Source organism: Lepidothrix coronata, unplaced genomic scaffold (genome assembly GCF_001604755.1).
Source record: "Lepidothrix coronata isolate B3197 unplaced genomic scaffold, Lepidothrix_coronata-1.0 Scaffold349, whole genome shotgun sequence".
Lineage (NCBI taxonomy): Eukaryota > Metazoa > Chordata > Aves > Passeriformes > Pipridae > Lepidothrix > Lepidothrix coronata.
This window is the reverse complement of record NW_016690529.1, coordinates 46,488-58,764: the sequence shown is the minus strand read 5'-3', so window position 1 is coordinate 58,764 and position 12,277 is coordinate 46,488. Positions and strand designations below refer to the sequence as shown.

General features: G+C 50.6%; 3 protein-coding genes across 3 annotated transcripts in view; 1 reads left to right on the top strand and 2 right to left on the bottom strand.

The window, feature by feature from the left end:
* The first annotated feature begins 1,415 nt into the window (after positions 1 to 1,415).
* Positions 1,416 to 8,216, top strand: LOC108509248 (wiskott-Aldrich syndrome protein family member 2-like). Its single transcript, XM_017838593.1, has 2 exons — positions 1,416 to 1,824; positions 7,538 to 8,216. The coding sequence occupies exons 1-2, from the start codon at positions 1,417 to 1,419 to the stop codon at positions 7,748 to 7,750; spliced, it is 621 nt and encodes a 206-aa protein (XP_017694082.1). The 5' UTR covers position 1,416; the 3' UTR covers positions 7,751 to 8,216.
* Positions 1,774 to 4,289, bottom strand: LOC108509249 (feather keratin B-4-like). The gene is made up of 2 exons (XM_017838594.1): positions 4,274 to 4,289; positions 1,774 to 2,207 (listed from the first exon to the last, which is right to left on the bottom strand). Exon 2 carries the CDS (start codon positions 2,185 to 2,187, stop codon positions 1,783 to 1,785), a length of 405 nt encoding a protein of 134 aa, XP_017694083.1. The 5' UTR covers positions 2,188 to 2,207; positions 4,274 to 4,289; the 3' UTR covers positions 1,774 to 1,782.
* A 2,976-nt stretch (positions 8,217 to 11,192) lies between the features above and the next one.
* LOC108509253 (beta-keratin-related protein-like) overlaps positions 11,193 to 12,277 on the bottom strand; it is a 4,623-nt gene continuing 3,538 nt past the window's right edge. The window contains exons 2-3 of the mRNA XM_017838597.1: positions 11,792 to 12,056; positions 11,193 to 11,685 (exon numbers count right to left, since the gene is read on the bottom strand). Coding sequence (XP_017694086.1) covers positions 11,645 to 11,685; positions 11,792 to 12,056 — 306 coding nt within the window. The 3' untranslated portion in view covers positions 11,193 to 11,644. The remainder of the gene's footprint in view (positions 11,686 to 11,791; positions 12,057 to 12,277) is intronic.

Here is a 12,277-nt window from a genome sequence, read left to right as displayed (position 1 = left end):
ATGGAGGCCTTGGGGGCTATGGGGGCTATGGGGGCTATGGGGGTTGTGGATATGGTGGCTGGGGCCGTGGCTGGGGCCGTGGCAGCTGTGGCTCCTGCTAAACCCCAAACATGCAGGGAGGGCAGTGCTGCCTCTGCCCTGGAGCTCCACAACCAGCCCCTCTTGGCTTCTCCCACCTGAGCCAGGACGAAGCTTCCAGCCCCTCTTTAGGCTGGAGCAGCAGGTCCCTGTTCTTTGCACACGGTGACCCTGCAGACCCTCAGCTGGTGGCTTTGGGGTTTCCAGCACTGCCCCCAAAAGCTCCCCTCTCCCTGCCATCCAACAAAGCTCTTCTGTCCCTGGGATGAGACTCTGCCCTGCTCTGCCCAGCTCGGAGACTCCCAGCCTGCAAGAGGAAGGGGGAATCTTTGGGGTGGAGCCCTGGGTTGGGCTTTGCTGCTGCCTTAGGATTTTTGTGTTTCCCATCCCTTGTTCCTGTGCTGGTTTGTGTCTTGCTGACACTGTCTGTTGCATTTTCCATCCACATTAAAAAATCTGCATTGCATGAATAATTTTTTTTGTTATTAATTTGTTCTTCATCTGGGCTGGAATTATGTCTCTAACTGAGCAATGATATGAAATGTTAGATCATAGAATTACAGGATGGTTTGGGTTGGAAGGGACCTTAAAGATCATCTTGTTCCAATCTCCCTGCTGTGGGCAGGGACACCTTCCACTAGATGGGGCTCCTCTGGGCAATCTGTGCCAGGGCCTCATAGGGAACAATTTCTTCCCAATATCCCATCTAAACCTCTTCTCTGTCAGTTTGAACCCATCCCTCTTGTCCTGCCACTCCAGGCCCTTGTCCAAAATCTCTCCCCACATTCCTTGTAGCCCCTTCAGGTCCTGGAAGGCCACAACTGGCTCACCTTGGGGCTTCTAATCTCCAGATTGAACAATCCCAACTCTGCAGCCTTTCCTCCCAGCAGAGCTGCTCCATCCCTCTGCTCAGTTCCTCTGGAGTGGCTCCAGCAGCTCCAGGTGCTCCCTGGGCTGTTCCCCAGCTCTGCTGGGGGGTCTCAGCTGAGGGGGCAGAGGGGCACAATCCCCCCCTGCCTACACTGGGGGATCAGCCTAGGGCACGGGGATCTCTGGGCTGGGTCATATCCAGCCTCTCCCCCAGCAGCTCCTCCAAGTCCTTCTCCCAGCAATCCCACCATGTTCCTGAGAGTGTTGTCCAAATGTTCCTTGAGTTCTGGCATATTTGGGGCCGTGACCAGTGCCCTGGGGAGCCTATTCCAGTGCCCAACCACCCTCTGGGGGAAGAGCCTGTCCCTAATATCCACCCAAACCTCCCCTTTTGTTGTGGGGCACAGAAAACCAGCAGACATCTTTTGGTACAGAACATTTATTTGGAAAGAGGCAGCTTTCCTACAAATGTGGAACCAAACTGTACAGAACACAAAGATCACCTTTGCAGGGAGGCTCTGCTCAGCCACCAGCATCCAGGTGGTGCAGTCTGTGAAAAAGGGGCTCTCCCCTGCTGGCAGTGCTGCCCTGGGCAGCGCCGGGCACCCGGAGTCGCCTCCCTACGTTCAGTGCCCACAAAGCGACGGGAATAAGGCAAAGCACGACGGAAGCAACGACTACGCTGGAAACGTGGAGAGCAGCTCTAAGCTAAAGGCAGAACGAGACAGGGCCCGCGTGAGCCCGTCCCGGGGCTGGAGCCAGAGCACACCGGGGGTGCCTCCCAGCTCCACCCCAAACTTCCCTCCGGCCTTTCCTCCGCCGCCCCTTCCACGGTCAGTGAGTCCAGCGCTTCCCGGAGCGGTAGGAATTGCAGGGGTGAGTCCACTGGGAGGAGTAGGTGTAGGAGTACTTCGGGGCACAGCGGGGCTCGGGCCGGGCCAGCGCCTGGGCCGGGACCTTCTCGGCCGCCTCCAACCTGCCCGAGAGCTCCGCGGGCAGCGCGGCCGCGCCGGGCGGCTCCGCCAGGGCCACCTCCGAGGGCTCCGAGGCTCCCACGACGGTCTGCTGGGGGTAGGTGGTGAGGATGGGCCCCGGGAAGGTGACCACGACGGGCGGGGGGTAGATGATGACCCGCGAGTCGCCGCAGGTCACCACGCAGGGCTCGTTGCTGCTGCTGGCCAAGGGCTGGGGACACTTGGCCTCGCAGGGGTTGGCACAGGCCAGCTGGGTGGACGTCATCTCCTGCAGGTGGGGAGTGCCTGGAACGTCACAGAACGTCCTGAGCTGGAAGGGACCCACCGGGATCATCCATCCAGCTCCTGGCCCTGCACGGACACCCCAACGATCCCACTCCAGGTGCTCCTGGAGCTCCGGCAGGTTTGGGGCCGTGGCCATCCCCGTTTCACCCTCTGGGTGAAAAACCTTCTCCTGATACCCACCCTGAACCTCCCCTTTCACTGTGTGCCCGGGATTTCACAGAATCACAGGATATTCTGAGTGGGAAGGGACCCACAAGGACCATCGGGTCCCAGGCTGAGAGTTTTAAAGCAGGTGACAGCTCTGAAAATGTCCCGGTTAAAAATGCGCTTTTCTGATTCAACTGAGAACTTTTCACCTTGGAAAATGAGCTTTTCACCTTAAAAAATTAGCTTTTCCACTCTATTAAATGCTCTTCAATGCAGCCTGGAGATCCCTGCTGCTCACAAGTTAACAGTTTTGCCAGAAAGTCACCACTCACTTTGGAATAAATCAGAAGATGAAGCTCAAACTGCAGTTTTTGGCAGCAGAGAAGCCAAGAACGAGGAGCTCTTTTAGAGATGGGTATGGCAGTCACAGGACTTAACTAAGGATGGGCTTAGGAGCAGAAAGAGATGATTCCCCCCCTCCTTTTGATTTATTTGCAGAATTAAAAAAAAAACACTAAAACCCCGAAGCAACAGAAATCCCCCCACTTGGTTATTGGTTATTGACATTTTAGACAGAGATCATTTGGATTAAGACAAAGTTGAGCTCCTTTTGTTGTATTTACCACCTTTTACTTCACCTCCACCTATTTCTCCATTTTAATTTGCTGCATTAAACTTTCCCTCTTTGCTTCTCCTCCTCTGAGAGCAAAACTCCTCCCCATTCTTTGGGTGTCACCCCCAAACCCCACATCTGCTCTGAAACCTCCCACTCCTTTGGAATGAGTCCTGAAGACGCGTCGGAACTCGTTCCCACAGCATCTCTTTTCCTCCCACACAACTTCCCGGGGCAGTTCCTGCCTCCTGCATTTCCCAGATGGGGCACAAGGGGGAAAATTCTGGATTTTCCATGTATTTCATGGGAATAAGCTGTTAATTAAGCACCTTGCTTCATTTTCTATATTATTTTCCTTGCACATTCCCGTTCTTTTCAGGCATAAAACACTCTACTAAAACACAGGATAAAAAATTGAAAGGCTGGGAATGAGTGGGAGCATTAAATACTCATTTAATAAATAAAACATATAAATTAAAATATTAAATTGTCACCCCAACTAAGAAAATTGCAGCTTCAGCAAGGAGACACCTATTTAATAATGTTTATTTCTTCAGGTTAAAGCCTCACATAAAAGCTTGGTGGAGCAGCAGAATATTTTTTAAGCTTGTAAATTAAAGGCATAACTCTGAAAATTAAAAAAAAAAAAAAAAAGGCAAAAACCCCAAGGAGGGCATTTTCTCCCAAATCCCCTTAGGTTAAAAGGGAGCTTTGACCCACAAAAGATGCTGAATTTAATCTCTGGATAAGCACATTCAAATGCTGGCAAAGTTTTAATAGTTAGAAATGAAAGTTCCCTTAATGGTCTCTAATCATCACTTGTTGGGACTCCCAATTAAATTAGGGATGGGCAGATCAAAATAACAGCAATGGAGCCACCCCAAGTTAACTTCCAACAAGGATTTTGCTTCTGTAGTTATCCATGAATTCCCCACCCAACCACTGCTGAATCCCCTGGTCGAGCCACACATGCAAACCCAATCCTAAAACCTCATCCCCTGATCGTGCCACACGTGCAAACCCAATCCTAAAATCTGTTCTCAGAGCTCTCCTAAAAGTTTTTCAGAACCAAGAGACTGAAACTCAGAATTTCCCCGTGAATTTAAAATCCCAAACCAGCCTTGAAAACCCCCTTGCTTTTATTTCCCCCCCCTTTCCCCAGCCTAGAAATCACCTGCAGGGAGGTGCTCCCTAAAGTCTCTGAGAGCCAGAATATTTCTGCGGGGTTTAGTCCCGGTTTTAATGACAAATTCATGCAAAAGCCCAAGTAAACTCGAGGTTTTTAGAGCTGTTAAGTCAAACTTACTCAGGGAACCGGAGAGAACAAGTCAAGAGGAGCAGTAAAGGAAAGCCTGGTGTGGAGAGAGTATTTATACCCTCCCCTGGATGCCTGGAGGGGCTGAGACACCCTTTGTGTAAAGCACTTTAATTACCCATGAAGCAAACCCTGCTGCATTTATTCCTCCTGCACTGGCAGGGATTGTTTTGCTCCCTGCTTGTGATTATCTAAAGCTGAGTTGGGAAATAACAAAATGCAGATGAGCCCTTTTCATCTTGAAGTTTCCTGCTTTCCCTCCTCTGGTTTCATTAAGAGTTATAAATACACCGAGAATTAATGAGAGTTTTGGTGGCTTATCTTGGCCAAGGCACCCCTGCAAAGGGAGGCTGGGATGTGTCAGCGGGGCAGGAGCCAAGGCTGAGCTTCCCTGTTGGAAGTACAAGTTGCCATTGAGTGTTTGTGTCCGTGCCCTGATAAACTCCAGAAAATCAGGGATTGTTTCCCATCTGATATGATATTGGTGAGGTTTCCAGGTGTGTTCTGAAATCAGAGGCAGGATCTGGTGCACATTCCAAGGGCAAAGCCACCCCAGCCTTATCTGTTCAGTGATGCCGCCAGTGATGAAGCTGGAAATGAGGAGCTGATGGAACCCTTTCCATGATTACTCCCGAGTGAGGTCAGGGCAGCCAAAATCCCCGGGCTGGCACTGCCATTCCCAGCAAACCACTGCCCTGTGTGACAAACTGGCAGATCTCGGAGGATCCTTTGAAACCTCATTTCTTGATGTCTCCAGAATATTCCCGATAAGCTCCACAGCCCCGGGGGGGTTCAGGAGGTGCCTCACGGAATCAGGATGTGATGGATGTCATTCCAGAAGCACCACCGGGGTGGGTTTGGCTCATTTCAACCTGCTGGGCACTTCCATCCCGAGGGAAGAGCGAGTGTGGGGAGCTGATCTCTGGGGAAATGGGTGCAGAGCACCTGCACTTTGAGAGGGTCCTTCCAGGGGCCTCTTCCTCTCTTATCAGTGGCCTTTCCCACAGGAGGGAGCGTTTGTGGGCCTGGGAATCTCCTCCAGGAGCAGGGTTGGGTCCCTCAGTGCTGGTGGGATGATGTCCAGCCTGTTGGTACCACGTGCCAGCAGTTTTCCATGATTTAATCCCAGCAAAGTAGGATTAGCCTTGTCTGTGGCAGAGGAGCTCAAAATTCTGCTGAAAATAGTCAAGAATATTTAATATATATTTTCTTCTCCTCACAAAATTTTCCATATCTCCAAAGATATCCATATATATCCATAGGTATCCATAAATATCCCTATATATGCATCTATTTCCATAGCTATCCAAGATATATCTGTATATCTTGGTTCTAATTCTCTGGCAATTTCTTGCTGCAAGAACTTCTCCCCTCCAAGGATGATCCTCCCCAAATTCCAGTTTCAAACCGTGAGTATTAAAGTACATGGAGCAAGTACAAAATTCCCCCCCCAACAGGGTTCTGGTGGGGTTTTCTGTGGGATTTGGGAGACCCCTGACACAACTGGGAACCAGATCCTGGCTGTTGGGTAAAAATGCAGTCCCTGAGGTACAAACTGATTGAATCTGCTCAAAATTCTGCCATGATGTATCAACATTGGACAGACTCTTCTCTTTTCCACCCAGCTTTTCTGTTGGGCTCTGGTTCATCGGGAACTGTGGCTGCAGGACAAGGGGAGTGGCTTCAAACTGGAAGAGAGGAGCTTTGGGTGGGATACTGGGGAGAAATATCCCATATTGGGAAGGTAATTCCATGGCTGCCCCATCCCTGGAAGTGTCCAGGGCCAGTTTAGGAGCAACCTGGGATGGTGGAAGGTGTCCCTGCCCGTGGCAGGGAGTGGGATGAGATGATTTTTAAGGTCCCTTCCAACCCAAACCATTCCATGACTAACAAAGGGAATAAAGAGCAAACACAGACTGCAAACACCACAATACAGAATGTTAATACTGGCAGGGCCTATTAATTTGAAATTGTTTTAGAAAATTATAGCCTTTTGCAAGGCAGGGCAGAATTAAGGGTGACTCCTGCCCGGCTGAGATGGTTCCTGTGGTCAGACCAGTCCTGTGGGACTTCAGAGCGCAGGAGTTTTGTTTGTGGAGCTGAGTCAGGAGCATCTGCTAATGAGAAAGAATCAAAGGGAAACGCTCTGGGGTGGCTGCTTTGCTGAGGTGGGTCTGCAGCAGTCACTGCCCTCACTTCAAAGAGGCTCTGCCTGCTGACATCACCCCGCCAAACATTATATCAGCAACAATTCTGCCCGCGAGGCAGAAGGAGCTGAAAGCCGGCTCCAGATGGGTGGGCAGGGTTCATTGTGGCTGCCAGGCTGGCCACACAGGTTTCTGCACTATCAGGAACTCTGATTCTGCACAGGCCGTGAGTGAAAGTCGAACAATCCCAAATGTGAGGCGGTGAAGCCTAATTAGGACAACGCCAGAGATGACCTTGGTTTATCTCCCTGAAGGTGACACTGTTGCCCAAGACTGGGTGTCACCCCTGGGTGTTGTGATAGTACAACTATTTGCATAGGCAAGGAATTAATGTGTTTGTGAAACGTTTTCAGGCCTCAGAACATCCCCAGGGTGTTTGACTCCGCAGGGTGTTTCCAGAAAAACCTCCTAAATGCTCAGTTCTGGCAGAAAGAGGCTGATTTTACGAATCTGCAGCTCCTGGGTCAAAATGATGGGGATGGCACAGGGTGAGGGGTGGTCTTCCCCAGGAATATTTGGCAGATCAAGAGAGAAGAGGGTTTTTGGAAGGTCTTTTGGGGGGTAAAAGGAGAAATTTTCTTTTCTGGTGTTCTTGTGGAGACCTTCTCGCTTTGCAGCCTTGGCAGGACCCCCAGGGGTGTGGTGGGACTGGGGTTCACTGGGGGTGCTTTGTCTTTTCTAGGGCTTAACAGACCAGAAAAATCCCCTAAATTTAATAGGAGAGCCCAGGACTTGTGGTCTTTGTTCACTTCTAGCTGGGATTGAACTAGATTTTGAACACTGAAAAATGACCAAGAACTGTTGGCAGGATAAACTCAGAGGAAACAAATGCTGAAGGAGCACAGAAGGAAAGGGAATGAAGGGAGTGGAGCAGAAGAAACCTCACCCCGTGCTGACCAGAGCTGAACTAAAATCTGCTGTACAGCAAGAAAATCGAAACGCTGGGTTGGCCAGAGCAGGAAAGCAAATTAAATTATTTCAGTGACGTCAAATCCATCTGGATTCCTGATCCCTGCGTGTTTTAATTAACCCTGTTTCTCGTTCATAGGTGGAAACCGCAGCCCTGCAGCTCCCGAGAGTCAATCCTGCAACGTTCAGTCTCCCTCTGCTTGCCCCACCTGGCATTGCACAACCTGGCTCCCTGTCCCTCTCCAGGGGAACTCTGGCTTTCTCTCCCCCACCCCAAGGCTTTGTTTCACAGCACGAAGGTACCAAAGCATTTTCCCTCTCTCATGTGAAGCCCTGGACTGAAGGGTTATGACCCTTGGCTGGGTTATAACTTTGTGCATCAGCTTTATCTCACCTGTAACGTGGCACTGAGCCCAAAGGCTGGGTTGTGGTGGCTGTGACATCACCCAGGGGACAGTCCCCGCTCGGGATCATCCCTGGGATGCTCAGCCTGACCTGTCCAAGGTGGGGAAGGAGCTGTTGGCACCATCGGGCCAGGAATGGAGGTGCAGCAGTGAAGGGCTGAGCTGGCATTGCTGAGCCCTCCTGCTCTGCAGTGAGGAGGCTGCAGAAGATGTGGAGGAGCCTCCACGACATCCCTTGGAAGTCCTGGCTTGGCCTTCAGCAGGATGTGTTCGAGAAGGGAATTTTTTCCCCCCAGGGCAATCCCACACAATCACCTCCAACTTTCAGGGCGATTTATGGCCTGGAAACCTGAAGTTATTTAATCAGGAACAAACCACAGGAATGTAAACAAACAAACGATGCAGGAGAATGGAGGAGGTATTTTTAGCAACCTGTGGGTGGAGCAGGTAAATCTGCTGTGAGTCATCCTGAGTCCTTGGGGTGGCTACAGGGTGAGAAATGCTGTCCAGCACAGGCCTCTGCTGCCACAGGTTTGCCCTGGAGGGGCCAAATTTAATGGAAATTTAAATGCTCCAGGGCTAGAACTAATAATGACTGGATTAACAATACATCATTAATGAGGTTTTTATGCCTAATTTAAAGTGTTATTACCTGAACATATGGAATCTGATGAAATATGAGTTGATTCATCCCACGTTTAGTGCAGGAAGAGCAAGGACAGGTTAGAGATGAGGATTTGGGTTATCCCATGTCTTTGATCCAATGTTTCGTGCAGGAAAAGCAAAGGTTGGAGCGACCTGGAATAGTGGGAGGTGTCCCTGCCCGTGGCAGGGGGTGGAACCAGAAGACCTTTAAAATCCCTTCCAAGCCAAGCCATTCCAGGACTCCATGGTGGTGGCAGCTGCTGCATTTGACTTGCTGACCTGCAATTACACAGAGCCCTCCAGGAGACACGTTCTGGGGCTGTTAATGGCCACTGATATTCAAAACACACGAATATTTCCTGTTCATGCACGATGCAAACTCAGCCTGATGCACCCTGGATTGCCCAGGGGAGGAGATGCTTGGCTCGGGATTTTCCCACACACTTAAAAAAGCACTGGGGGGACGTGAGAGGCGATTCATTTAAAATTTAAAAAAGCTTCTGAGGCAAGAAAAGAAAAGGCAGAGAAATGATCTCACGTGTTTCTGAAGAGCGGGAGTTGCTCAACCCCTGCGTGTCCAAATCCAGAGGCACAGGCTGGGTTTTGCAAGGCCTGGCTTGGGTACACACATAATGAGTGTTTGTGAGGCCTTCCCAGAACTCTCTGGCTGTTGGTCCTGGAGGGATCGGGCAGGAGCCACCTGGAGCTGGGGTTGATTTATGGAAAAAGCAGCTGCAGAGCGAATTTGGGGATTCGGAGACCTCAAGTGGATAAACGTGGAGAAAAAGTCCTGGGGGCTGAGGAGGGATGTTGGAAACACTGTTCCCTGGAAATTACAGTGGGGAAACATGAACACATTAATTCTCAGCCTAAGAACTCATTAGTTTCAGCCATTGCTGCGTGTTGGCCAATACAGAGAAATATTTCCTTTGCATTGTTCAGCTGCATGTACCCACCTGGCAGATTCCACTTGGCAGATTCCACCTGGCAGATTCCACCTGGCAGATTCCACCTGGCAAATTCCACCTGGCATATGCCACAGTGCAGATTCCACATAGCAGATTCCACGTGGCAGATTCTACCTGGCAGATTCCACACTGCAGATTCCCCTTGCACAAGCTGTCCCAGCGTGGTGACCCAGGGAGGGTGACAGTGTCCCCAGGAAGGTGACAGTGCCCAGGTCCTGCCTGGTCACGTCTGGTCGGTGATTTTTGTCCTGTTTTTGGGGAATAGTCTCATGACTCGGCTGGGGAATTAATCCCAGTTCTTTAATTAATTAAGGCAATCTGCATCTCTGGGCTGGGCAGGGATGAGGCACCTCGAGTGCTGTGTCCTTCACTGCCAGGGAGACACGGAGGGGCTGGAGCGTGTCCAGGGAAGGGAAGGGACCTGGGGAAGGGGCTGGAGCAGCAGGAGCAGCAGGAGAAGGGTCTGGAGAACTCCTGAGGGAGCTGGGGGGGCTCATCCTGGAGAAAAGGAGGCTCAGGGGGGACCTTCTGGCTCTGGGATTCCCTGACAGGAGGGGGGATCCCAAGGATCTTCTCCCAGGGAACAAGGGACAGGAGGAGGGGAAACGGCCTCAAGCTGTGCCAGGGGAGGGTCAGGTTGGCCATGAGGAGGAATTTCCTCCTGGAAAGGGTGTTCAGGCCTTGGCAGGGGCTGCCCAGGGAGGTGGGGGAGTGCCCAGCCCTGGAGGTGCCCAGGGCAGGACTGGCTGTGGCACTGAGTGCTCTGGGCTGGGGACAAGGTGGGGATGGATCAAAGGTTGGACTTGATGATCCTGGAGGTCTTTCCCAACCTCAGGGATTCTGAGATTTTGCTTGGACTTTTGCTCCTGACAGCCTGGGAAGGAGCCTGGAGGAGGTTTTCTGGTGACCCCCTTGGGAGGGGCTGGCACTGCCCCAGGCAGGGCTCAGCTCTCCAAACCAGCAGCATCCTCAGTCCAGGGCAAAAGGCAGGTCAGGTGAGCTCTGAAAAAATGCAAAACTCCTGCCAATGTCCCGTGGGGATTTGGTTAATGCTGCTGTGGGGGTTGAGCCTGAGGAAAAGGTCACAAAGACACTCAGGGGGACTCACAAGGGCCCAAAAATAAAGTGCAGAGAAAAAGGTTCACTGGGAACTGGAGGGACAGGACAAGGGGAGATGGGATCACACTGACAGAGGGGAAATACAGGTGGGATATTGGGAAGGGAATGTTCCCTGTGAGGGGGGGGAGGCAGTGGTTTTCCAGGGAATTTGTGGCTGCCCCATCCCTGGAGTGTTCAAGGCCACGTTGGAGCAACCTGGGATAGTGGGAAGTGTCCCTGCCCATGGATTGGAACAGGATGAGCTTTGGAGTCTCTTCCAACCAACTCGTTCTGGGATTCTGAAAAAGGAAAACCCAAAAGTGCTGCTGCAAGACAGAATTTAATGGGAATGAGAAGCTGAATATACACGAGTAAAACTCTCTGGATATAATCAAAGACTTTCAGGACTTCAGGAGGGTCCACAATGAATCCCCAGTTCCATGATTTTGCTCTTCTTCGGTCAGAAGGATTTGGCAAAAAAATCTGCAATTACAAGTGCTTGATATTTTTGGTTTTGCCCTGGCTTGTATCCAATGAGATATAGGCAGAAAAAGAAGCTGGGAAAGCGTTACATTGTGGGTATAAGCAGAAATAAAGCAAAAGAAAGACTTACAAATACCTTATTTTAAGAAATGCCAAGTAGAGCTGGGGTGTTTTTTTTGGTTTTTTTTGGGGTTTTTTTTGTTTTTTAATGCTGGTTCGGTAAAATTTACAAATGAATATGAATTTAGATAAAATTTCATTTTGGAACCCAAGATTTTCAGACCTATTCTTTTGATGTATTTTATACTTTTGATTTGGAGATAAATTGATAATAGAACATCAATGTTGGCATAAAAATGAATTTATTGACACACACTTTTACGAAACCAAGAAAAAAAAAATAAAGATTTTTTTTAGAAAATCTGGTTTCTTGGAAAATTCGGGGGTTTATTTCATCCTAATTCTGAACCAGGTCAGTGGTGAAATTTCAGTTTCTTGGAGTTTGGAAATTCTAGTCCTCGGGCAGGTCTAGTGCCAGGAAGCCATGGATTTATTGACTCCACTGGGAACCTCGGGAGCTCAGCACTTCTCTAATCCATTATCCATAAACTTAGTCGGGCTCTTTAGTGCTCAGTCCTGCTTTTCAGTCTATCCACAGATATCCGTGGGTTGGGGTTGGCCTGCAAGTTCTACAACAAAACAGTTGGGATGAGAAAGGAAGAAAAGGATTAAAGTTCCCTGCCCCATAAAACGACCCTGCTGAGTTCATCAGAGCTGCCCCAGAACCAAACCTACCCCTAAACCCAAGGGCTCCCCCGGCTCCAAGGAAGCTCCCGACGTCCCGGATGGTGGATCCCACGATGGTGTGCTGGGGGAAGGTGGTGAGCCTGGGCCCGGGGTAGATCAGGGAGTAGGGGGGCTGGTGGGGCTCCACGATGTTCACCACGGTGTCGGGGTACTGGATCACACAGGTCTCATTGCAGGTCACAGCAAAGGGCTCGGGGCACTGCAACCCCGGCAGGTAGCACTCCTGGAAGGGAGACATGGGGCAGGGCCACACCTGGAATGGGGACAGGGGATACAGTTAGTCCAGCAGGAATTGGGGGTTAAACACCTGGGACAGAGCCAGACCTGGAATGGGGACAGGGGATACAGTTAGTCCAGCAGGAATTGGGGATTAAACACCTGGGACAGAGCCAGACCTGGAATGGGGACAGGGGATACAGTTAGTCCAGCAGGAATTGGGGATTAAACACCTGGGACAGAGCCACACCTGGAATG